We start from the raw sequence: 25,279 nt of genomic DNA on the forward strand, positions 1-25,279 counted from the left end.
CTGAGTAAGAGGGAAAAAGAGCAGTCGTTAAAATTTTATACAATTTAATGTTGCTCAATATGACGCTACAAGTGTATGTGTGTGTGTGTGTGTGTGTGTGTATGATTCTGAAAGTGGCTGAGCGATAGCTCTTCGTAAATCTCGTCATCGCACAAGGAGCTGAATAACCAAAGGATGAAGAGACGCGCGCTGACGCTGGCGCGCACCTCACAGATCGGAGACGAAGCCCTCTACGATGATTCCCGGCGCGAGTTCCGCGGTGACGCTTTCGCTCGTGTTCGCGAGCTCGAAAGCACCGCGTCCGCCGCTGCCTCCTCCCCAGGCGCCCTCCCGGCCGTATTTCTCCGACATCCGCACCATTTCGTTGGGGCTCCACTCGGGAGACTCTGCCCTGTTGCCTCCGCCGCTTCTGTAGACCACGTTCGACTCGTTCATGTCGCCGCGGCCGGAGCGGAAATTCATCGGTTGGGACGAGCCGTAGCTGTCGTACACCGGAGTGCGCTTCATCGAGTTGCGCTGATGCGACGTTTTCCGAAGCATTGCCTGGTGCGTGAATTTTGCTGTTTCAGATTACATTTGAATTTTTCCGACAAAATTTGAGCAGTCGTAGTCGACTCACCTGGAAGTTGAATGGAGGATCGTCTCCAGTGTCGTTGTTGTTATTCCTTCGGCCGATCATCTGCAGTTCTTGTATCGGGTTCACACTGACGAAAGAAAGAGAGAGAGAGAGAGAGAAACGGCTGTTAGTGCGTTGTCTCTTAAGGTATACCTAGAGGGTAAGAGACTGATGAGCGAAAGTAGGCGCAGTATATTACCGATCGTTCCTGTTCATCCTGTCCTCAGCTGCCCAGTCATTTGTGGCGTTCCTATTACGAGCCTCATTATTGTAGCTATTGTAGCTTCGCGATTGAGTAGGCGGCACTTGCATTTTGTTGATTGGGATCGGGGGTGGTGGCACTTTCTTCCTAGAGCGGATAGACCCGGTATTATCATGGTCATTCTGCGAAAGAAAAGCACACAAACGCACACATTTTAGTTGCGAGGCATATTATTCATATGGCGAGCGAGGCGACTCACTGAGCGAGGAGCATGAGCGTTGATCGGTCGCACGGGACTACGGCTGTCGATAGGCGCCTGAAAACCTGTAGTGGCTCTCGACTGGGCTTGGGCTTCTTCTGGAGGGCATCGGACTGGGACACTGGGGTCCCTGGAAAATGGAGTGTTGATCAGACTCTGCCCCCCGTGGCTCGAGGTGTTTATATCGCGATGGGGGGAGTTGGTCGTTTGGCATTGTACATCTGAAATAAAAGAGTCAGACTCTGGAGAAAGAGACTCACCCTCTCCACGCTCTTTGAGTGGGCTTGTACAAAGTTTTTCTATTTTTTCTCGTCTTTCTTTTCCTAGTCTCAACAGTACGCTAAAAGTCCTGCGCAATCAAGGTTATTGGAGGCTATTATTGCGTATACGTGTCAGTGCTGAGTGAGGTGGTTGTACTTGCGATGTAACAGTGCGTTTAGGCTATAGAAATAGTAATAACGACAAGGGACACATGAGAGCGTGAGATTGTTAAGAGTTTAAGTTATCTTTACTGCAGTTTGCTGTCAAAGTTCTTACTAGATGGACAAAGTGGGTCAAACGATCGCTCGAGCCGAAATCCTCGCGAATCTTGTAGGTGTAGCTATAGGTACTCGGCTTATGCCACATGCAACGCGAGAAGGGTTTCGGCTGCGAGGGTCCAAGACCAAAGTGAAGCAAAGAAGAAGGTGCGGAAAGAAAGTACGAGACAGTGTACAAAAAGAGAGAAGTAGAGTTGAGAGGCGTTAAAAAATTCGAGTATAGATAATTAAAATTCTTAAGTGAGACAGATGACAATAGTATTTAAGATTCAGGTGATGCGGTGCTGCAAGCGTCAATGGATGCATCATGGGCGAATGATCTCTCTCGCTTTCGACGCAGGCAACAAAAAGATAGGCACCTCTCTTGTTCCGTCTGATGTTGCCCCAAATGGTTTGCCTCTTCAACGGCTCGTCCCAATTCTGCTCCTCGTCTGACATCGACGACGTTACGGATCTGCAGAACGCATTTTCAGGATAATACCAAAAATGCCGGATGTGCCGACTTACCTCTTTTCTTTCTTACTAATTGTTTTCATAATATATTTTGTTAGAGGTCTTTGCACCGCGCGCAACAACAGACAAAAATACAAGATAACGTGCGAAATGGTTTATGCGGGAATCAAATAATGAGAACGTAATGCGAACGAGTATACGAGTATATAATATTGTCAATGCAAGATCAGCGGAACGATTGAAACAATTTTTGCGGTCGATTTGTTCACGAGCGCTTAGTTTATAGACACACACACACACACTCGCAGGATGAAACCTACCCTTGTCTCCTGCGCGCCTTCGTCGGGTCGTGCATGTGACTGGTGTCGTAGAATGGCAGTTCGCTGTGAATGTTGAATGGAAGCTTATGAACATCTGGCGGTCGAGATGGGCCAAGGAAAGCATCGGGGTTGTCGTGCGGTTCGATCCTCTCTAGGGGCACGCGCTCATTGCTCGTCTGCAGAGCCCCCACTACCGCTTGATTGTATAGATGGACCTGCGAGTGGAAAATTCGATCTCTCCATTATAAGCGGCCATTATAATATATATATATATATATACATATATGGGGGCACTGACTTGCTGACTGAAGTGGACGAGGTCCTGGTACCGGGCTGCACGGTAGTGTAGGAGGACTTGGAATATGCTCTTGTACCGCCACTTGCTCGTGTAGAACCTCATCATGTCCATCGTCTCCGGATCCAGATTCAAATCCTGGCTCAGAAGGGGTGCGACTTCTTTTCGGACTTGGCGTCCTCTGTACGCTGCGTTTCGCATGGAAAACAATCGGCAGGGCAGTGAGTATATAATTGCGACGGCGAAGCGCCAGTTTCGCGGGGTGGCTCGACATATCAACGATATGTTACGTTTGGCGCGAAGAAAGGGCAAAAAGCAAAAGAGTTTTTTATACTGTCGAAAAATGGGCGATACCTTTCTGCAACACTAAGGCTGCTTCGTCTTGAGACATCTCCCGACTCGCTTGCTTTTTTATCGTCGACTGTCTGAGCGTCGACTCTGTCCGGCTCGGCTCTGGCTTGGCCGGTGCTTTCTTTACTGAAACATTCCCCTTTAACTTCGGGACGACATAGGGCGGAAAAAAGAGAAGGAAAAACGGAAAATCGTGTGAAAAAAGAGCGTGCAAAAGACAACATCACCTGATCCTCTGGTACAGTGCCATTTGAGAAAAAATCGTACGCGGGGGAGTAGGTGCATCGTATAAGGTAGCGTGCGAATATCCGGGAGTACCTACCAGCTTGCTCGGCCCGGGCGGCGTATCGGTTCTTCGTGGTCTTGGAGGCGACGGTCTTGCGCGCGAGGAAGGCCCGCAGCATGCACTGCACCTTCACGATCTTCTTCACCTGCGTCTCGTACAGCCGCGACATGTACTCCTCGTTGTAGTACCTGAGGAAGACCTTGCTCTTGCCGATAATCCAGCCCTCCATCTTCAGCCTGACCAGCAGCAGGCGGCAGTTGTCCTGGCTCATCTCGACGTTCTCGTCGAAGTCGAACGCCAGGAATTTGTATCTGCGGGGTCGCATCGGTTACACTTATAATTCCTGATCGATGCACAGTAGTGCACTCACCTTCGCAAGAACTCCTGGAAGGTTATTCTGAAGGGGTAGCCCCGCTGCCTGGCCTTGGCAGTGTCCAGCACGGCGAGAGCGCGGATCTGCTGCCTGACGACCTCCCGGTAGAAGCCGCGCGGCTGGCCCTCCAGGTCGGAGCGGATGCACCTGACGAAGTGGGTCCCGCCGCTTACCGCGCCGACCGACAGGTTCTTCAGGATCTCGAGGCTCGAGGCGCGGAAGGTCGCCGCGTACGTCCGCATCTTCCTCGTCTGCGAGTACTGGCCTCTGGAGGCTGTGTTGTACTTCCTGAGGTTGGTCGTCTGGTCCGAGTGCAGCAGCGCGGCTCCCCACTTGCTCCTGGCGGTGGTCTTCTTCGGCTTCTCCTTGTCCTTGGGCTTCTCCTGCGAGACGATGGTCAGCGCGCCGGCCTTGCTCAGCTTGTTCGTGAAGAGCTCCTTGACCACGGCGTGGGAGGACTGCCGCAGCGTCTCGATCATCTCCGGCGGGACGAAGTCGCGGTTCTTCTCCGCGATCTCCGACGCGTCGTAGCTGAGCTTGCCCGTGTAGTGGGCGACGCTGAACTCCTGGCCGGCCTGCACCTTGACGTGCTGGGTGCTGCTGGCGCTCCTGCGGCCCTGGATGCGCTCGAAGATGTAGTTGGTGTCCTGGAGCTGGCGGGACGCCTCGTCGAGCACGTAGAACAGCCCGTCGGTCTTGCCCATCAGCTGGTCGATCGCCTGCTTGTTGTCGTAGAAGTGGAAGCGCTCGATCGGGATTTCCTCCTCCTCCTGCTCTTGCTGCATGAAGGGAATCGTTGTTCGTTAGTTGCCGGCACACACTCCACCGCCCAGCCCCTCGAGACTCACCATCTCCCAGACGAAGACCCGCTGGTTGTAGTGGCACTGCAGCTGCTCGTTCATCGTGTTGACGAGCAGCTGCTCGAGCCGGTTCTTCGAGAAGCACTCGAAGCCGAAGAGGTCGAGGATGCTGATGAGGAACTTGTCTCCGCTGCGGGAAAAACGCATGAGCGAGTTGCGATAAGCGATCTTATAATATAAGGGAAGTGGACGTACAAGAGGGTGCGCGAGACGCTGAGCTTCTCGTTGATGTTGTTGACGATCCAGTCGACTAATCGCTGGTAAATCGTGTTAGCCAGCACGTCGCGGGCTTCCTTGGCCTCGTCGCAGGTGTGCCGGCGGCGCACGGCCGCGCCCTTCTTGACCACGCAGTAGTTGCAGAGGGACCACGTGAACTTCTTCACGTCGAGTTGGAGCAGCTCGGCGACCGACCTGGCGGTCTCGATGTTGTGCACCTCGGCCTCGCCGCCGTTGCCCTCGATGAAGCGCACGTCGCCGAGGTTCAGCACGGCCGCCAGTGTGCGCCAGATCGTCTCGCAGTGCTCCTCGAGCTCGAGGGCCTTCAGGCACTCCTTGATGTGCTCGAACTTGCGGGCGTTGCCGTGAGGGTCGTTGCGCACCTTGAACGAGCGCTTGCGCCCCGACACCGAGTCCTGCTCGTAGACGCGCAGGTAGCGCATGCGGCGGCCCTGCGGCAGGAGGTACTGGCGCAGATTGCCGGAGGCCTCCAGCCCGTCGTAGAAGTAGTAGAAGACGTGGAAGTTCGACTGGTTCCTGCGTTTGACATTTTGCAGAGGGATCGCGCGTTCAGTGATCGACCATCCGCGCAGCGAGTTTAAGTAGACTCACCTGTCCCTCGTGGAGACGCGGAACTTCTCCAGCTGGTAGACCCAGAAGATGGCACCCGAGGCCTTGCCCGTCGATCCGTAGGTCGTCTGTATCTGGAAGACGCACCTCGTCGAGTTCGTGTTGAGAGGAGTGGCCGCGTTGGTGAACGAGTGTATCAAGCTTATCGCCTTGATGACCCTCGCGCCAGTGTCTTTGAGGCTCTGGAAAACGAAGCGAACAAACGTCACGGCTCGCTCGCTGCCCGGCTGCGCGCAATCTCTCAGAGCGTACCTTGCCCAGGTACATGAGATGCCGGACGAGGTGCATCATGTTTGTGGTCTTGCCGGAGTTACTCTCGCCGGCGAATAAAACGTGCTGCGGTTCCTCGTGATGGAGGACGTCCTGATAGGCGCTGTCGGCGACCGAGTATATATGGGGCGAGTTGTCCGAGCGCGATTTGTTCTGGTACTTGGTGTGGTACTGCAATAATAATAGCCCCCCGTGTATCCCATCTTTCCTTTCGTTATAATTGCATGCCATTCGAAAAATCTTACGATGGGCCCGTAGATGTCTTGCTCCTCGTTCGGGTTCAGGATCAGCAGGACGTCGCCGACGAAGGTGTGGAAGGAGCCCTGGCGCAGCCTCTCCTGCAGCTCGTCCAGCACGCGGTCCTCGGTGAGTTGTTCCAGCGCGGCGAGATCCTCCTGGTGCATGCGCTCGGGCAGCTGGGTTTGGTGGGTCTTGAGGTAGCCCTTCCTCACGATCGACTCCGGCTTCCTGTCGCGCTTGCCCTTGCCGCTCAGGTTGGCCGCCAGAGCCTTGATCTCCTGAGTCAGCTGGAAGCGATTTCGGGCTCTGGTTAGCATCCGGCTTAGGACTTACTTGGCGGAAAGTAAGTTCGCGTATCGAAATAGCTTACCGGGTAGTCATTCTCGGGCAGCTCCGAGAGGAAAGGATGCTCGACGATTTCCGCGACGAAGGGCCGGTTGTCCGGATTCTTTTCCAAGCACCTGGGAAAAAGGTTTGTCAGGTCAGTAACTGGCATTATAAAGGACCTCATCGAGGAAGAAACCGCACTCAACTCGGCGATAAAGTCGTTGAAATTCTGCGTCCAGTTGGCCGGCCTGTAGAGCGTCGGCGGTGGATTCCGGACGATCTGGAAGAGCGCCCTGGTCGGGTGCATGTCCTGGAAGGGCGGGTGCCCGTCGCCGAGCTCGATGGCAGTGATGCCGATGGCCCAGACGTCGGCGCGGCTGCCGTAGCCGTGGCTCTGCTCGCTCTTGCTCATCACCACCTCCGGGGCCATCCAGTTGGGCGAGCCGATGCACGTGTAGCGCTTGCCCATCTCGCCCTTGATCATGCGGGCCAGGCCAAAGTCCACCAGCTTCACCTCGCCCTCGCGGGTCAGCATTATGTTGCTCGCGCGGACGTCGCGGTGCAGCACGTTGTTCTCGTGCAGGTGCACCACCGCCTGCGTTCATTCGCGTTTGGAAAGTTATTCCCAATTAAAAAAGCCGCATCCTAAGCTGTTACAAAAGACTCGAAAACGTCCTCGTTAGCTCGCGCGCGGATAAAAACGCTCTCCGGCGGACCCGGCAGATGCATCCTCGAAAATATTCAGCGCTTCCGAGAAAGCCCCTGCGCGAGCGAAACCCCGTAAACAAGTCTGCGGCGCGCGCACAAAACAGCCAAAAAGCTGATTAATGCGAGCTCGGGGCCGAAATCGTCGACGAAGCAGCAGCAGCAGCAGCAGCAGCAGCAGCAGCAGCAGCAGCAGCAGCAGCAGCAGAGAAAATATCGAGAAACGAACTCGCGAGCCTCGGCGAACGAGAGAAAGAGAGGGAGGGAGAGGAATTCGCACCGGAAGATACGGCGCGCGAGAAATCACTTTTATAGATTTACTGCAAATTGAACGATCTATAAGTTGCGCCACGGCCTGCCTCGGCTTAACGCGCGTAACGATCCAGCGCTCCTTCAAATCATCATTAAGGTGTAAGGCTTACCGCGTAATTTTTATGCCTCATTTTTTAGCCTCTCGCTCGCGCGAGACCGAAGGGCCTCTATTTACGGAGCACATGTTTCGAATCCAAAGCGCGTTACATTGCGCGTTATCCGCGAGTGCGCCGTTGAAAAATCCGGCGCGCAATAAACAAGGCGGAGGGAATGGAAAGAAGCTGCGACTGCGGACTGTACAGCACAGACACTCGCGCGCGGGGCATTTGTTTCGCGCGTAATTTGCTGGCATTAAACGTCAGGCTGCGGCCTGATTTACCGCGCGGGAGCGCGATCATCGCTACCGGTCCGCCGAGAGAGAAAGGTCACGAGTGCGAAACCATCTCCAAACGCGCTTGATTTAGGGACAAACCGACCCGTAAATATCGTCGCGATATGAGAAGCGGAAAAAGAATGCCGCCGCTCCATTATCCCGCCGACAGACGTATGAACTCGCGGGTAACTCGACGCGCCGTATACTGCGCACTCGCTTGCTCGATCTCGGTGCGCAGGTATGCGCGAGCTTTCTCCGACTTGTATTTTCGTGCGATCCGGGTTGCGCAACGGGCTCGCGTATCTGCATTTATTTACGCGCGAGCGTATACGAGCTCCCGGTAAAAAGCGGCATAAAACGCGCTTGATTGCACGTACGTCGAGCTTTTTCAGCCGATGCTCTCTCCGCGGAGGGAGAGAGAGAGAGAGAGGAGGTGGCTTTCGTTCGCGAGGAGGTTAATTAGCGGACCATCTCGGCTGTCTTATTTGTAATTTATATGCCCCGATAGCGAGCGCCGCACACGCGCTCGCGCTCGCGTTCCTCCACTTTGTTCTTGCGTCGCTGCGCTTGACAAATTGCTCTCGATAATATACGTCCGCGAGTGTGTTTTTTCTTTCCCTCTCTCCTTCAGCCCGCTCTGCTCATCATAAAAAGCATACGCCCTAATCGAGTTATCCGCGCCCCGAACCAGTAGATTAGGCTAATTAAATTAAAAAAGTATACAAACACACACACACACACACACACACACACACACACGCACACAGACGGGCTGCGATCGCGAAAAAAGGCGCGCGCGCCTGGTCCCTATAATCGAAATCCGTAATAAAGTCAGGGTTGACCCGATTTTCGCGAGCGTAAAGAAAGCGAGAACCGCGCGCGCTTACATCTAAAATGCATCATAGCTACGAAATGCGGTTAGACGTACCTTAATGGTTTCCCTCAGTATATAAGCAATGTGCTCCTCCCGCATTCTTTTGTCGGTCATCTTTAAGCCCCTGACGAGATCGATGACGGGGCCTCCGTCGCACAACTGGACAGAAAAGCAGCGATGCGCATCCCAGCGTGAATGCAATTGCAATTGTGTGGACGAAATTATTAAAGTAATCATCGGGCCCGCGCGACGCGGCGAAATTAGATATTGCGCTAGACATTAATTATTTCCGATGCAGATGTATGCACTACGAATGCTACTAATGCACACTACGTTTGCCGTCTGCACGAGTCCTACATCCCGCGATAGCCGAGATCGGCAGCGACGGGCGATAAATTAGTTTCGGAAATCGGTAGCAATTACACAGGTGCCGATAGTGAAAGTACACGCTCAGGGCGTTTAGCGGCGCAAAAAGCCGAGCTATAAAGTTTCTTCAGGCGCGCCGCGAAATTAGCCCGTCGATCTATCAGGCCGCGAGAGATTGAGACTTTGAATTAGCGGCTCTCGATGATAATCCGACGTTATATTATCGCGCTGTTTATGGGACTCGTTGATTAAGCGTAGGCGGAGCGTAAATTTCACCGAGGCCGATATGGAAATCAATCAACCCGGCGACTCGATGCATCATCGGCGGCCTGGGCGCGCTCGCTCGGTAGCCGGCCGGCATAATAGCGCGCTTTGTAAGTCAATCGAGCGCGGAGCGCGTATGGGGGTTATACAGCCGAGGCGGTGCTTAGGCGTTACGACAATGCCCCGGAGATTTATCGCCGGCGGTATTTCATATCGAGCGTTTACGCGCGCATTGACTCTTTGTCACTGGCTAATCGATTTTTTATCGGCGCGAGGGATTTATCGGTGCGCGCTTGATAAAACACAAGTAGCGAGAGCGCGGCCGGCTTCCCGCGGATTTTTTTAACGAACGCGAATAGCGCAGGCCGGCCGATTGATAATCCCGGCTGTGTAATTAATAATCAAGAGATATTCAGGCCGAGAGCTGGGAGCAATAATATTTTGGCGCACCGCGGAGGTCCGCCCGTAAATTAGCTCCGGAGACATGCGCGCGCGTTTCACCTGCAGCCCGGCACGGCAGCAGCAGCAGCCGAGAGCTTCTCTATATACCAACGAGTTTAATGATTGTTTAATGGCCAGGCGTGTCATAAATTATCCGTGTATTCGAGCGTCTCAAATGCTTGAAATTGCCTCCAGGCCGCGTTCCCTCTCTCCCTCTTTCGGCTCTCTCTCTCCGCTGAAGCGGCCCTGTGAGAGATTCGCGAGGAGAGAGAGCGAGAGAGAGAGAGAGAGAGAGGGCGAGTGGGTGGAATAACGCGCCGCGCCGGTGAGTTACGACGTTGTGACGTTGCGAGCCGCGAGCAAGTGCGTTTACGGGCATTTTCGCTCGGCGATAGGTGTGCGGCGAATTCCTTCTTTTTTTCGCTGCCCGCTTCGGGCCCCGGCCGATAACGATAAATCCGAGACGCGGAACGGCCGCGAGAGAGTCGAACTCGAGAGCTCACCTCCATGACGAACCATATTTGATCGTACTCCGTCTTCTTGCCCGAGCGCCGCCGGTACACGCCGTAGAAGTCCGGCAGGTTCGGGTGGCTCGAGAAGTCGCGCAGCACTCGGTACTCCTCGACTATCAAGGGTTGCGTCTCCGGCGTGAGCTTCTGGATCTTTATGGCGACTTTCCTGCCTGTAAAAGCGTCGAAGGCCGAGTCAATGGTGACAATTTCGATTAGGGACAAGCACGATTTCAACAAGAAATGAGCTCACTGCCTTCCTCGTCGATGGCCTCGTACACGTCGCCGCAGACTCCGCTGCCGATGCGATCTCTCAGCGCGTATCTCTTGCCCGGGTCTTGGATGCTGTCCAGCCGCTGGAGTTTCTCCGGTCCACTGCCGCCGCCGCCGCCGCCGCCGCCGCCGCCTCGATCTCCACCTCCGCCGCTTCTGCCTCTGCCTCTGCTCCTTTCTCGCGCCTCGTACTCGCAATCGTCCTCCTCCTCCTCCTCCTCGTCCCTGCCGTGGCGAGCGCCGCCGCCGCCACGTCTACCGTACTCGCTCATTCCTCCTCAGCCCAGCACTGCTCTGTCTTTGGTCAATTTCGCCAAGTTAATTTAGAATTTGAAAACTCGATGAGCTGGCATAATTAGAGATACACCGCGCGTACTCTGAGGTCGAGGGCCTTCTGGCTCAAAGCCGCGAGTGCTCATTAGCTTGCGCATTAATAGCTAATTAGGCGCCTCTCGAGCCTCGCGGAAGCCGCTAATAATGAATTATAGATGAGAGCCGGCGAGCGCGTGCGTGGGGCGCTCTGCAGTGTGCATCCGAGCGTTATCCAGTGCCGCCTTTTGCCCCCCTACTCTTACACACTATTCTTCGGAATACGAGAGGCTAACTCGGGCGACGAAACGAAATTATCGAGTGTTTACACTCGACTCTTGCAGCGTAAAAAAGCGATGAAGCGCATATTGTCTAACAGAATGTGAGCTTTTTCGAGCGCGCATACTTCCACCCGCGTACAAGTAAGATGTAACCATTACAAGATGCGGCTTTCGCTGAGCTTGCGGGGCTTCGGCCGCCGTCACCGCGACACAGTACCGATCGCGGCTGTGCTAACCTCTACACGTGTACACATATGCCGTTTATCGGATCTCCGGAATGGCATAAGCGCATTTGGTGTCGTAGCTATCCGCGTGCACGAATATTCGCGAGGTCGTCTAGAGCAGCGGCGAAAATGCGCGATCGATCGGTGTGTGTGTGTGTGTTTCGTTGATGAGCTTCGTTCTCCCGGAAAATAGAGGGTCGGCCGCTCGCGACAACGGGTCAGGCAGACCGGATAAATTGGATTAGCGCCAATGCCGAGGCGAACTCATAACTTAAAAGTACCAGCGATGCGCTTATATTCTCTTCCTTATCGCGCCGAGAGCACGCGCGACTCGCTGCCTAATTAAAGTCGGAATTCAATCTCGCATGTATAAATTCGATCAATTCGAAGGCCCGTATGGGAGAGAGGGAGCGTGTCGCGACACGTCTCCGCGCGCGCTTTTTTCCCCGAGCCGCTGGCAGCGTCGGAAGGGTGTCGGGGTTCATCGATCGGCCGCAGGTGCTCGGAATACAGATGCGATTTCTTGCGGCGCGCGACCGCCGGCTTCCGAGAAATCGCGCAGTTTCGTGGCGCGCGCTCGCGAGAAAAACCGAATGCCGAGAGTGTTGTATATGTGTCGTCGTCGAAGCTGATCGACGAGGCTTTTTCTGACGAGTCGTCGACTGTGTAGGACGTAGGTGCTACCTCTCGGCTCTTTGCGCGCGCGCGCGCGCGAGCGAGCGAGATTTTAGCCTTACTTTTTTAGCCGCCTCGTAAGTACTCGCGCGCGTTTAATTCGATTTTAATGAAAGCGGAACTCAAACGAACAGTGCGGGTGAGCTTGATTTTCTCTCGCTCCGACGATTCGAGATGCGCTCACATCTCTCAATTCCGCGCAGCGATGCTCGCCTGCGTTTCTCTAGAGAATCGCCGCCGAGAGAAATTCCTGCGAGCCACCGCGCGCGCAATCGCGAAATCGCGGCATTACGCGCGTTGTCTCGCGCTTCGCCTTTTCGAGTGTATACGCGGCAGCTCGCGGTTTCGGAAAAAATCCGCCGCATCTATATAGATGATCTGCTCGCCGCGTCGCTCGCGCGCAGCTTCCCCGAAGCTCATGCAACATTTAGGTTCTCGGTACACGGCGCGCCGAGTTAGGACTCGCGGCTTCTTCCTCTCCCATAGCATACGGCTTTTTTTGCACGTACGCATTCCGAATTGCCCAAGGTGAGAAAGATTTCAAGAAGAGCCGCGAGAGCGCGATGCCTGTTATCGGCTGATCAACACGTTCGACCGATGGTTACGCGCGTAGAGGTACAATACTCGCTAGTAGCTGATCCGCGCGATATATGATGCGTTACGCGAACGCGTTCTTGACATTTTGTTAAACGAATCAGCCGAGAGCCGAGTGCGCGGCGCCGTCTGGCAGCCCCGGGCTGTACGCGCCCCGAGAGCGCATCTCCACGTTCCGGGAGACAATAAAAAGCAATAAAAAGACTAAGAGGCTCGGGGCTCGTTTGAACTCACCTTCTCTAATTAAGACGTCTGGTGTGCCACGTCGCTGGTCTGGCCGCGCTCTACGCCCCCGCACAAGAGCCACTGCACTCTCTCTCTCTCTCTCTCTCTCTATTATTATACGCAGGTTTTCAGATTTTCCTCTCGGCTCTCGCTCGGCGCGGCGTCTTGAGCCTCTGCTCCGTGGCACGACGCGCTGCTGAGGCGCCCCGGCTGCTTCACTCCGGACTCCGCTGCGACACTGGCTCGAGACTGAGCGACTCTCGCGCTCTAAGGCCTGGCTGGCTGGGCTTCCATGATCCAATAAGGCCGACTTAATTAACTAGCTGCTAACTCGCAAGCCTGTTAGCTCATTGATTTGCCGCCGTCGGCCCCGCTCCGCTCTGTGCTGCTTCAACCCGCGGGAAGTTTGTGCGCCGATCGAACGGCTACCCCCGGCCGCGCGCGCGTTACACCATCATATTCGATCAAGGTTCTTCGAATTCGACGCCTCGTCGCGGCAGGCGCTTCCGGGTCCGAATTGCTGCACACGCGCTGCAAGGCGAGCACGGCCTTTAATTCCGGAATCCAAAGCGATGCCTCTTGACTTGACCGTCTTCCCCTCGGCCTATCTACTTTCGCGCGCTGCACATCTTCCGCCTCCCTCTCGCTGCGGCGGGCTCTCGGTTATTTAACCCGCTCTTGCCGTCGCTAATCTGCTCGTTCCATTTTCCAGCGTATATGAGTTCGCGAGAGTTCGGTCGTACGCAGCTGTAGCTAGCTGCGCAGCCTCGGAGATTGGATTACCCTCCGCCGCGCGGATTAGCCGCGAGCTTGCGGCTGCGATCGATCGGTCTGATGTACACGCATTTCGATGAATGGATCGACGAGGCGAGGCGCGGACAGCCGCGGTGAAAGATTCGATTAGCAAAATTAGCACGTCACTTTTTGCCCGGTTAGTTAGCGATTCGTCGAATGCAAATATCGCCGGAACCTGCCGCGAGGCGTCTGCGCAACGGGGGATAAAGTTGCAGCGGCGATGAATAAATCCATGATATTCAGCGGGCAGCGCTTGAAAAACGAGACGGGAATAAGTAATGCGGGACGAGTGTCGTCGAGCTCCGGCGTTTTTGCCGCGGCGGTTGCATACCTACCGATCAAAATCCAGGCGTCGAGAGGGATCGATCCGATCTGTTTGTTTTGCCCGAGGCAGCTCTCTCGCGCGTCTAATTTATGCTGTTTCGCGCTCTCGGGACAATGGGAACGACATCGGCTCGATATGGGAACTGCCGCGCGCCGAGCATTTCCGTTTTTCTCTCCGCGCCGGGGATAACTTGGGAAATCGTCGTCGCGGGCTTTTTGCCCCGGTGCGCCTCCGAGCGACGGACGAGAGAGAGAGAGAGAGAGAGAGAGAGAGAGAGAGAGAGAGAGAGAGCGAGAGAGAGAGAGAGAATAAATGAAATCACTGATTAAAGGAACTCTCTTTATTGTACGCATTATAATACAGATTTGCGGCGCAGCGCTCGTCGTCGTCTTGCTTCTTCTTAGTCTCCTCTTCCTCTCCTCCTGCTTCTTCTCCGGCTCTCCTTCTGCGTCGCGCAAAGTACGAGATTATTTTTTCTTTTCCCTTCTAGTAATACTGCGGTAGAGGTGGCGTTACAGTTAGCGGATAGTACTTGAATTATAAATAATGGACAGAAAATAGTCGAGTCGATAAATACGTCGGACTGTTATACAAATAAATTACACATCGAGCCGCGGCCACTTACAGCTCGCGGCCTACGGATCCCCCCTTTTTTCTTCCTCTTTCGTACGTGTATAAATTACTGGCTAATTGTTTAACTTTTTTCTCGTTATTCTTGCTGCTCTCTATCGTCTGCGCTAATTGTTCGCTCGTTCTCGCTCTCGCACTCGATCTCCCACTGCGCGATTTTTCTCCCCTCCATATCGATCATCCACTCCCTGTAACATCGATACACATCGGGGTATAAATACATAGTGGATCGAGTAACTTGAATATACAATTATCGTATAACATTCATCTCCATATACATATAAATCAGCGACGCGACGTGGAATTCACTTCGTGAACGAAACCCGCGCCTCGGCCTAATCGATTGGCTGCATTACTTCACTGAGTGACGTAAGGTGTACGTATTGTCTCTGCGCGACACGGCACACGCTCGACAGTGAAACTCGCTTTGTCGCCGCTACCGCTGCTGCTGCTTCAACCTTGCGCAGGCTCGAGAGAAGATGAAATTGCACTCCGACGTTTTTTCCTCTCCGTCTAACACGCGGAGAAAAGAACGCGTCCCTGTCTCTTCTCGGCGGTGTGCTATGTTTCTATCAATCTTTTTTATTTGTCAACGCGACGTACGCGAATTCGCGCGTGGGAAGACGACGCGTGCACACAGAATGGAGTGCCTCGAGTCGAGTGTTTTCGACCCACACTCGTTGCGAAACTTCCCGGCGAGAGCCGTGTGGATTGGGGTTAATGTTTAAATAATTAAATAGCGTTTGCGTGTAAAAATTAAGATTACGACCTATATGGATGTACTCCTACGATCGCTAATTACTTCGGGCCTTTGGTGGATTACCTTACGAGCGCTACATCAACTAAGGTACAGTTACAAGCTTTCTCTACAAAGATTCGTCGAACGCCGAGCGAGCAATCCGGTGGGTCGAAAACAACGCGCAAACTTCCTAATCTACTGACTGAGGAGTAGACATCGGATTTCAGATACACGCTTGTCCCCTCGAGCTCACTTGCAGACAGTGATCCACTCCTCGACGGTGCAGTTCTGGCACTCCACGAAGCAGCACCAGTGGAACTTGCAGGCGCAGCGCTCGGTCCGCCGCTGCCTGATGACGTTGTAGCCGCGTCCGCAGCAGAGCGAGGCGCAGCCGTCGCCGCCGGCGCTCGGCCTGTTGCACCTGCGCCCCGATGTGCCGGCGATGTCCGCGTGCGGGTCGCGCTCGCAGAAGTTGGGCGACTTCTGGAAGAAGAAGAGCTGGCCCGCGAGGTTCTTGGTCTTGCGTCCCTTGCCACCACCACCGCCGCCACCGCGCCGGGCCCCGTTGCCTCCACCGGGCTGGAGTCCGGCCCCGTTGCCCATGGCGACGGCTGCGGCGCTGTTGCGGTGCTTGCGCTGGCCCCGCTGGTTGCGCTCGGGCCGGTTGCGTCCGCGGCGGAAGCCCCTCAGCCGCGTCAGCGGCGTCACGTTGCCGAAGTTGCTCTGGGCCACCGGGACCGCGTTCCGGAAGCGGTTCTTCAGGGTCCGGCCGACGATGCGGAAGTCCGGCACCACCTTCCAGCAGGTCTTGAGCTCGCACGAGCCCGACATGCCGTGGCACTTGCAGCGCACCTGCATGTTACTCGCTACGGCCTGGAAATTCGGACAGAGCATTCTTCGCTTTAGTGGATGATAGGATAGATTCGTCAGAGGATCGGAGTCACGAGCTGCGGGGCCTTTGTCCGCGGCTATTTGCCGTCCCGCTTCGGGAGCTGAGACGAGCGCGTCAAATGCGCCTCTCCCCCCTCGCCGGATGGCAATAAAAAATACCGAATCCAAAGCTCTGTACAAACAGGTAGAGGTAGGCGCGGCTGATCTATATATAGCCGTACGCCGGGGCAGCACGTGACGCGCGCCTCTCGCGAGGGGGACGCGGCGAGAGAGCGCGAGAGAGAAGGTTCTTTTAGACAAAGAGGTGTCGCGTACAAAACAGTTAATGAGTCTACGGCTGGGTGGTCCAGCCCAGGGCTCCGTCTTAATAACGTCGAGAGGTAAGTGCGAGCGAGAAAAAGAAGAAGAAGAAGACGAGGGGGAGGGAGAGGAAGCAGAAGAAGCAGAAGCAGGGGAAGGAGGATTTGCAGTCTTTCTTTCTTTTCCGCGGCGGCGCAGGCTCGCGGAAACGGGGGGAAAAGAAGAGGAGATTGAAGATGAAGAAGAAGAAGAAGAAGAAGAAGAGCTCGTGTGTACGCGCATGCGCTCAATTATTCACGTGTTCAACAGGAGCGCACGCGATCGCTCGAAGCGCGCTGTGGTTTTAAGAGGAAGAAGATTCACGAGCGGAAACTCGCCGCGCATTGTTCTCTCTCTCTCTCTCTCTCTCTCTCTTGCTCACTCGCTCGATGATATTGAACCGTCTCATTAGCCCTCACTCTCAAAAGGCATACTCACGTTGCGGCCGGCCTGGTTATTGTGCAGATTGACGGTGGACTGGATGTCGCCGGCGACCTCGCGGGCGTCTAGGAACTGTTTGGAGAAGTCCATGCCGTACTCGAGATTGTGGGAGCAGCCGCCCCACTTCCACTGGGTGCCGCCGGCTCCGCTGGCTCCGCTCCTCGTGGCCCGGCTCGTGTAGCTCGAGGGGTCGCAGCCGCAAGACAGCAGTCGGCCCATGCTGCAGGCGCGGGCGACGCTGTGCGCCACCCCCGCCGAGGAGATCGCGTACACGAAGCCCGTCTCCCTGTAACCTGAAGCGCGGCGCGTTCGCCATTAGTGCCACTGTCCGGAGTCGTTGATCTCAATTCATTCGGGTCCGCCGCGGAAAAATGCTAGAACAAAGAGACGCGCGCTAACGCGAAGATAAAGGAGCAGTCCCCGCCGACAGTCCGAGTGTCGGGCGAGTTCCAGCTCTGTCTCCGCGAGTCGCGCTATCGTAGCAAATTGCCGCAGCGAGGCTGACTTTAATACACAGCGGCGGCGATCGATACACATCTCGAGCGGGTTTCCCTACAAGGCCCAGCTGCAAGCGCCTGGAGAACAGATTATTCAGCCGTCACTATTCAGCGCGCAGCGTCCGGAGGATTTCGTCTCTATAAGGGACTCGCGAGCGAGCGAGCGCGAGGCAGGTGGGAGGAGAGCGCGAGCTTTCGCTTTATAGGGCCGCTTTGTTTTATAACGCGGCGATAAATCGCGGGAAGCGACGGTTAAAAGCGCGTCTATTCCCCGCCGCCGACACGACTGACACGCGAAGTAGCCCTGTACCCCATACCTCCCCGTCATTTGTTTTTCCGCGAGTCTTCTCTTGCAGTTAGGTACTCTCTCTCTCTCTGCCCGCCATTTGCATGGGACAGTAAAAGGCCGCGGCGATAGACAGGATGAAAGATTGCCCTCGGGAGAGAGAGAGAGAGAGAGAGCGAAAAAAGAGCGTACGCGCACAATGAACATTCTTGCTTCGCTCCGCTCTCGCTCGGCGAGGATAAATCAAAAGTCAATTTCAATCTGTTTTAAGTGGATTTCTCGGCGATCGGCCTGACGAATTTAAGCGTAAGCCGCGGAGTTATAGTTATCCGCGAGAACGGGAGTAATAAGCTCCGCCGCTAACTCGAGCGTAATCGATTCCCCGCCGGCAGTAAAATCCCAGGCTTTATAGATCGAGTGCTGCGGCAGATGTGCGAGAGGCATTTATTTGCCGCAACGCGCACAACCGGCCGATGTCGCCCGTATGTGTTTCATGTGACATCGGCGCGTGTTGAGAGGAAACGGGGCGATTCGACGCGCGGGATTTCGGGACAATGCAGATATCGGCCACGCTCGATTTTCTCGGAAAATCGCTGGGACGAAGGTAAACTCGACACCTCTCGACGGGGGACCCGAGTCGCGCCAATGAATATGCATCCTCCTCGGGGGAATTAATTTAGTAATGACGACCGATCGACCGATCAAGGTAAAAACGAGACGAGCGCAGCGCGAAATGAATCGTGAGAAATTCCGTGAAATCGGCATCGCTCATTCTTCATCGAAGGCGTGCGTGGAAGGCAACCGGTCGCTCGAGCTTTCGAGTCAGGTACTTGTAGCGATCACGTATTATAAGTGCCCGGCGCGTGAGCATATGTAGCGATCGGGCTTATTCGACGCACGTATGGGCGACGAATTCATACGTCACGCGCGCGGCTTTTTTCTTATGGAACTGGGTCGAGTTTTTACGGAGACGAGAAGTTTCCACGTAGAGGTTACGTAAGGGCGCGCGGGAGAAAGGGAACGAGCGTTATAAGCTGTGCATGGCAGCTATAGGGAGATAGAGAGGGAGATCGGTATCGCCGGCCGACGAGTCACGAGTGTATACCTCTTTGGAGCATGACGCTGCTGTGCTGGGTGACGCTGCTGGTCGTGAGGGAGGAGCAGTTCCACCTGTGCCACATGAACTGGTGCTGACACTCGGAGATCGCCATCTGCAGGCCCTTTATCGCGGCCACCGTCACGTCCGGGTTCCTGTGGCAGAGCTCGCGCTGCTCCTTCGTCAGGCCCGGGACACCGTTGCACCTCACCGCGCTGCTGCTCATCCAGTCGTCCACCGAGTTGCTCATCAGGCAGTTCACCCTGTCGAGCCACACAAACGTTTTCACAGAGCCATTAGCAATTTTGCTGGTCCACACTTTAACTGTGCTTGACGACAATGCGTGCATTATATTTTTCGTTGCGACGATATATCAAATAAAGGAGGGGCGATGGAATTTATGAGAATATAGAACTTTTTGATGCTGTTGAAAATAATGTCAAATCTTTTGGTATATATTTTCACAATTCCAGCAACGCCCACATTCACTTGCATATTTTCTACTTTTACTTAAACTTGAGCTGTTGTTACAAAAAAGACGACTAATCGTAAAAAGGGAATTTAAAAAAAAAACAAAAAAACTATCTCTTAAATAACCGATGAATTGTTTATCATGTAAAATGTGTTTTACGTACGTTGAACTTATGCGGGGCATTCTATCCATGAATAATATCAGTCTTTGATTTCCTGCATTCACCCTTTTATTTTAAATACTCGATTTTGGTTTAATCGTATTTTTGTTTTGTATATTTTATAAATTCTTATGTGTTGGAAACTATCGAACATTGAACAGTGAAAATTTTATATCGATTAAAAATCTTGACCCTATATCACTAGCTTGTAATTGTCCAATGCATATAATTGACGTTGTCTGACTGACTGACAAGGAGACTGATTAAGTTTGACAGATACATTTTCTTAATGTAAAGAATTTCGATTTTTGTTGTTTGGCGATGGTGACTGTCGACTGCAGTTTTTAAGTTTCCCTATTTGTACTTATATTTTTGTTTTTTGTCTGTCTGAATCGAAATTTCTGTTTTCGTATTACTGGTCATTTTTTTTTTGTAAAATAGATGCTTTTTATGTAACTAATTGATTATAAAATAATAGTAATCACATGGATACCATTCTTTTGATTGTCAAATAGTGTTTGCATTGCAGGAAATGATTTGCTAGAAGGTTGGATGAATTTTTAGGAAGCGATGTTTTGCTTATCATATTCATTGACTTGTATTTACACTTGATTGTTACAGAGTTTTAGTTATTTACGTATCTCTCGATCCAATGGAACTAACGAGCTAGTAAACTTCTGCCTAAAAATAGTACCTCGAAATTCCTACGAGCCTTTTAATTTCCGGGAATGACTACCTCAATCGAACAGAGTCTATCTTCGAAACCTACGGGGAATCTCCCGGATTGCACAATCCTACAGAACTTTCGATCTCGTCAGCGCTCAACAGAGACAGGCATCGATGGATGCAGAGAGAGGGAGAGAAATTGTCGCCAGTCCGTCGCGAACAAGATCACGGCGAGCTTTTTCCCACGCGCGCGAGTCGGTGTCTCGCGTCGATGTATGTGCGTTCGACGATCGGTTTGAGTGATTTTGCGAGCAGAAACACAAGCGAGAGAAGACGGAGAGATCGAGCCGCGGGCCGGAGAAAGATTCCTCCCGCGGGTACATTCCTCGCGGTCGCGGTATGCCGAGGGCGCACCGAAAACTCACGTTCGTTATCGGATTCTCCGATCGCCCAGTTGGCGCGCGAGCTTCCCGATTTCGGATTAATAGCCCTGGCATCTGGCTTTGTCTATAACTTTGCGTGTCTCGGCCGGGAAATTAGGTGGGCCGAGCTCGTAAAGATTAGCTTCTGCCGGCAAATGTCGCTCTCTCTCTCTCTCTCTCTTCTGATCGCCTGGGCTAATTTATACCCTATGATTATTTTCCGATAATGAAGATTTATGCGGGCCAGGCGTGAGACTTGATGCCCGCGAATCGATGATTCATCTTTTCGCGACTCGAACGCGCAAAGTCGTCACCGACGAATTACCGGCCGTTCGTGAGTCACACTCGAGATACGAATTTCAAGAGCCGCCAGCTCTTCCGCACTTTTATCGCTCCTCGAGTCGTTAGCACCTCTCGGGCAATATTTCCACGAGATAGTGCGAGAGCCGAGTTTTCCTGTGAGAGATTTCTGGCCTATCCGCAGGCTGCCGAGATATGCAGCGCAAAGAAACAAGTGGAAGGACATCCGCAGGGCCCCTCACTCCGCTCACTCGTGAATTTCAGGTGCGACGGAGTTATCTGCGGTACAAATTAGCCGACGTGCTTCTCCTAAAGTAAAAGCTGTGTAAGGTTAGCGGGCGACGAGCAAAAAGCGCAACAGGAGGGTAGCCGATCTCTCCCCGCCGGCCCGGAGAAAAAAGAGAGGAGTGTTTGCAGAGGACACGGCTGCACTTTTCTCTCTCTCTCTCTCTCTCTCTCTCTCTCTCTCTCTCTCTCTCTCGCTCGCTCGCCGCCGCCGCAGCAGTAGGCAGTGTGGGAAAAGAAGTAAAGCGCGAAACTTTCTTTCTCTGCCGAGGAGCAGCGAGCTCTGCGTTATTGAGAGCTCCCATTACCGCTACATCGCTGGCCTGCCGGCTATCTTTCGCGCTATTGATGATCCGAGGCCGGCAGATTAATGACCGAGGCGCGGGCGAACAAATCGCAAGCGGGGCCAGATGCCAGGGCGTATAAATATAGGCGCTACATTTTCGGCGATGCAGCTCTTATTTCTTAACAAGTCAGAAACGAGAAAATTCGAGCACATCAAAGCTTGTATATTCGAATTACGATGCACTTTTATCGCGAGAAACCGGAGTAGCTGTATGCGGAGGGCCGAGTTGCTCCCTATCTCCCGAGGCGTATAACCCCGCTCGCGCAGAAATGCTCGCACACGCATGTCCTGCATTTTTGTAATAACCCAGGGGTCGCGGAAGAATCTAAGATGGCTGCTCGTGCGTTTTATCCTGCCACAGCGGCAGCAGCTTCTCTCGCTCTCTCGCTCTCTTGGGGCCCGCCGCTGCAGTGCATATACGCAATGGAATTTCGCTTTTAATGGGGGATTCGTTCTCGCGAGAGATAAAGCGAGAGTTGACGACGGGATGTTAAAGAGCCCCGCGGCCAAGGAAAAATGGGTGGGGGGACGTACGTGCGCTGCTCGCGTAAAGATAGCCATCGGCCGCCGTCTCTGTTCTCCCTCTTCTCTCTCTCTCTCTCTCTCTCTCCTCTGAATCGTCCTGCGCTAATGTCGAAGAGAGCGAGATTCGCCTTATCCCGCGAGAGTCGCCGCGGATCGCAGCCGCCACCGCTTTATAAGTAATTGCCCCCTACCTCCGTGCGTGCATGCGCGCGCTTCGATTAAGGCCAGACTCGCTATAAGAGAGCAAGAGGGAGTCTCTTCGTCACGCGTTCTTTGCCTATTTCGAGCTCGCTGCATCCGCGCGCTCTTTCAATAACGAATTAACGATCTTACCGCCGGCGACGGCCTTTGTTCCGCCGTCTGCTGCGGATTTTCCTTTTTCATCAGATTAGTTTACGTGGTAGCCGCTACTCGAGCTTGTTTGTTCTCGATTGATTGATCGGCCGATTAAATCGGTGTTGGCTGCTTTTACAAGAATCGCCGCGGTTTATTCCATCAATCTGCGAGCTTATCTCATACCGATTATTGCGGGTTATTTGCATAAACTCGCATAAACTCCAGTCGTTGCGCGTGATTGATTGTCTAATGAACCAGATCGCGGTACAAGTGTGTTACTTCGATGTATCGCACAAAACGATTTTTTGTCGCGTCTGATGTGATAGAAGATTTCAACGTCATGATAGGCGCCGTCAGCGGCCAATGGAAATTATTAGGTAAAACGAAGAGTCTGGAAACCGGCGTACCGCACACTGTAGACTCTCGGCTAATCAGGCAGCTCGGAGAATTAATCCCCGGCACCTCCCCCATTACACGGCGAGTTCGACACGCGCTGGCTGCCGCGCCTAACGAAGAGGCGCGATGACACACGCACTCCAGAGCGCGTTTCTCTCTGATCTCTCGGTCTCTTGAATTAACGAGAGCTAGACTACGCACCGCGCGCGCCGACTTTTTCAAGGGCGCCGGCATTATCAAAAGACGCGCATGCCATTGCAGGCTCTCGGCTCCCTCTCGATGAGGGCAATGCCGTGCCGAGGGGGAGGCTCTGCGCGCGACACCCACTATATACGCACAGCCCCGATGCCAATAGCACAATCGGGCCTTGCGGCTGAAAGGAAATTGGATAAGTAGCAACTCGAGGCCGAAGCTGCTTTGTGCAGCGCGCTCGCCGCCACTACAGCTTAAATCGCGTGCGTGCGCGCGCGCGCGCGCGCGAAGCGCCGGATTTTTACGAGCGTCGTAAAAAGCCGGAGGTGAAAAAAGGTCTATTTGCAGTGGGTCGTTACGATTTTCATCGGCGACCACCGGCGGGCCGAGTCCGGCGCGGGCTTTTACTTTTTGATGGATTTCTTCTGGGGAATACCTATAGGCTGCCGCGAACAACAAAAGCGCGCAAAGGCTCGAGAATGGAAGAATGAGGATCGAAGAAGACGCTACCGGGGCGTGCATTATGTGCGTTTTCCCTTGCGAAATTCGACACGGACTCTCCTCCTCCTGGCGAGCGACTTTTGACGGCTGTATTATGCGCGGGCGGCTCTTTGTCGCGCGCGAGGAGGAATTTCAGAGAGCTCGCGGGCACGCTGACGCGACGGTAATTTTCTTTAATCGCGCATTGCAAACTTGTTGCTTCGGGACCGCGAGTTCCACAGTGGCGTTAACGAATGGCCCGTCGTTTTTCAGTTTCTTTACGCTCATATTTTCGAGAATCCGCGGTCGTAAATTGATTGCCGCCTCCTGATTGAAACTGCTTGCGCAACCTCTCCGCGGATATTGAACATTTCAATCGAGAGGTCATGCAAAAAAGCAGCTTTCGGTCGATTTGCAAAAACAAAAAATAATGTATGAAGAAACAAGTCTCTTACCGTCGATGATCGAGGAGAACGAGCAGCAGAGCGAGCGCGAGGCCGAGCCTGCAGGCTATCGTCCTCGGAGGCACGGGCCGAGCCTGCAGGACGTCCTCTCCTCGTCGTCCCGACGAAGGCATTCTTTCATCGCCTCGACTTCTCTCGTCCCTTCCGCGACGACTCCTCACAACGTCACTCACTATATCACGTACGGTGTTCGTTTTTGAATTCTCGAATTTTCCCGCCGCGCTTCTCAGCCGCAGTACTGCGTGGTGCTCGGTCGGCCTACTGCACTCCGCGGCTCTCGCCGTCACTGCACACGTGCTCGCTCGACAACGTCCGCATCGCTCCCTGACGGCGCACTCCTAGGTCGGCGGGGCCCGGGCGAGCTTTTCGGCTGCTGCGCGACTAGCGCGGCCGCGCCGGAGCAGCCTGGCGGAGCCAACGGCGATCATCCTCGCGGTGCACTGGAGCCCGCTTCGCTGCGCACGAGTAGGTGAAGGGCCGAGCGTCAAAATCGAGCGGAAGCGCGCGACTGGCGCCGGGCAGCGCTTTTCCGTGTACTTCCTGTCGGTGCCGCGCGGCGCAGCGCGCTACTCCTCCAAGTGTCAGACTCAAATAAAAAAGTCGCCCTCGGGGTCCTCCTACTCCTTTTCCTCGCTCGCTCGCTCTCCTCGTCCGCCGGCCTCGCTAGAGACAGAGAGTGAGAGAGAGAGAGAGAGAGAGCTCTCCTCCTCCTCCTCCTCCTCCTCCTCCTCCTCCTCCTCCGCCACCTCCTTCTCCGCCGCTTCCTTCACCCCGCCTCCTCCGCGGCACGCACACACTCGCGCTCTCTCCTACTACCACCGCCGCTCGGCTGCTCTCCTCCGCGGGCTCCGAGGGATGCGGGCGCGCAGCTGTCAGGGAGAGTGAGATGCTCCGGCGCTGCTCTATGATGGACTCGGAGTTTGCTTCTCCCGAAGGAAAGCCGCCGCGGCTGCAACCCCCACCAGCTCGCAGACTGGCCACCACCAGCGCCGCCGCCACCTCTCCCGACTCTCTACGCGCTGCAGCTACCCTGAGCGCAGAGGCAGGGAGAGGGGCTCGCTTGTCGCCCCAGACACAGCGCGATCGACTTCCTCCTCTCCTTTTCGGCTCTCTCTCTCTCTCTCTCTCTCTCTTTCGTCTGCAGCATTTTCTCAACGTCGCTCCGCGCTGAGTCCTGGTCGTACTACTTGGAAGTGCCGCTTGAGAAAGCTCGGGAGATAAGCGCGCCGCGTGTCGAGGCCTTTCGAGGAGTTGCGCAAACGCGCCTTCGGGGAAGCGGCTCGGGTGTGACGCTATTGTTTGACGGAGATAAGATTGCGCAGCCTCGTCGGAATTCCCGAACGATGATGAAACGACGATCCCTCGCTGCGGCCGGACGCGGAGGAGGGATCGATCGGCGCGAGCCTCGGGACTCTAGGGGATGGATCAGCCCCCTAGGCGCGCTCCCGAGAGCGGAAGGCAGGCTCCGGTCCCTGAACGTATCACGTGACACGCGAGATCCAGTGGGAGGAGTCCAGGTCTCTCCGAGTCCCCA

General features: G+C 54.4%; 2 protein-coding genes across 13 annotated transcripts; both read right to left on the minus strand.

Annotated features, from left to right (window-relative positions):
• Window positions 1-27: 27 nt before the first annotated feature.
• Window positions 28-12,913, minus strand: LOC100119443 (neither inactivation nor afterpotential protein C). Of its 12 annotated transcripts, none has more exons than XR_004228073.2 (21): window positions 12,672-12,911; window positions 10,335-10,652; window positions 10,076-10,254; window positions 8,556-8,660; window positions 6,444-6,832; window positions 6,281-6,371; window positions 5,916-6,197; window positions 5,653-5,841; window positions 5,383-5,582; window positions 4,750-5,307; window positions 4,543-4,684; window positions 3,692-4,473; window positions 3,358-3,632; window positions 3,039-3,161; window positions 2,688-2,872; window positions 2,390-2,604; window positions 1,976-2,070; window positions 1,078-1,207; window positions 816-1,000; window positions 620-704; window positions 28-543 (listed from the first exon to the last, which is right to left on the minus strand). XR_004228073.2 is itself a non-coding variant. In XM_031932969.2 (21 exons), the coding sequence occupies exons 2-21, from the start codon at window positions 10,624-10,626 to the stop codon at window positions 504-506; spliced, it is 4,650 nt and encodes a 1,549-aa protein (XP_031788829.1). In that variant the 5' UTR covers window positions 10,627-10,652; window positions 12,672-12,911; the 3' UTR covers window positions 28-503. The 12 variants fall into 12 exon arrangements, 6 of the variants coding, with proteins under 6 accessions (XP_031788829.1, XP_008202415.1, XP_008202414.1 ...); XM_031932969.2 differs by having other exon boundaries at window positions 28-560; window positions 1,078-1,298; XM_008204193.3 differs by having other exon boundaries at window positions 1,078-1,298; window positions 10,335-10,648; window positions 12,672-12,909.
• Window positions 12,914-14,107: 1,194 nt separating this feature from the next.
• Window positions 14,108-24,409, minus strand: LOC100119505 (protein Wnt-10b). The gene is made up of 4 exons (XM_031932970.1): window positions 23,737-24,409; window positions 18,711-18,964; window positions 16,820-17,115; window positions 14,108-16,024 (listed from the first exon to the last, which is right to left on the minus strand). The coding sequence occupies exons 1-4, from the start codon at window positions 23,856-23,858 to the stop codon at window positions 15,401-15,403; spliced, it is 1,296 nt and encodes a 431-aa protein (XP_031788830.1). The 5' UTR covers window positions 23,859-24,409; the 3' UTR covers window positions 14,108-15,400.
• Window positions 24,410-25,279: the final 870 nt, after the last annotated feature.

The sequence above is a fragment of the Nasonia vitripennis genome, chromosome 5, assembly GCF_009193385.2.
Source record: "Nasonia vitripennis strain AsymCx chromosome 5, Nvit_psr_1.1, whole genome shotgun sequence".
Classification (NCBI taxonomy): domain Eukaryota; kingdom Metazoa; phylum Arthropoda; class Insecta; order Hymenoptera; family Pteromalidae; genus Nasonia; species Nasonia vitripennis.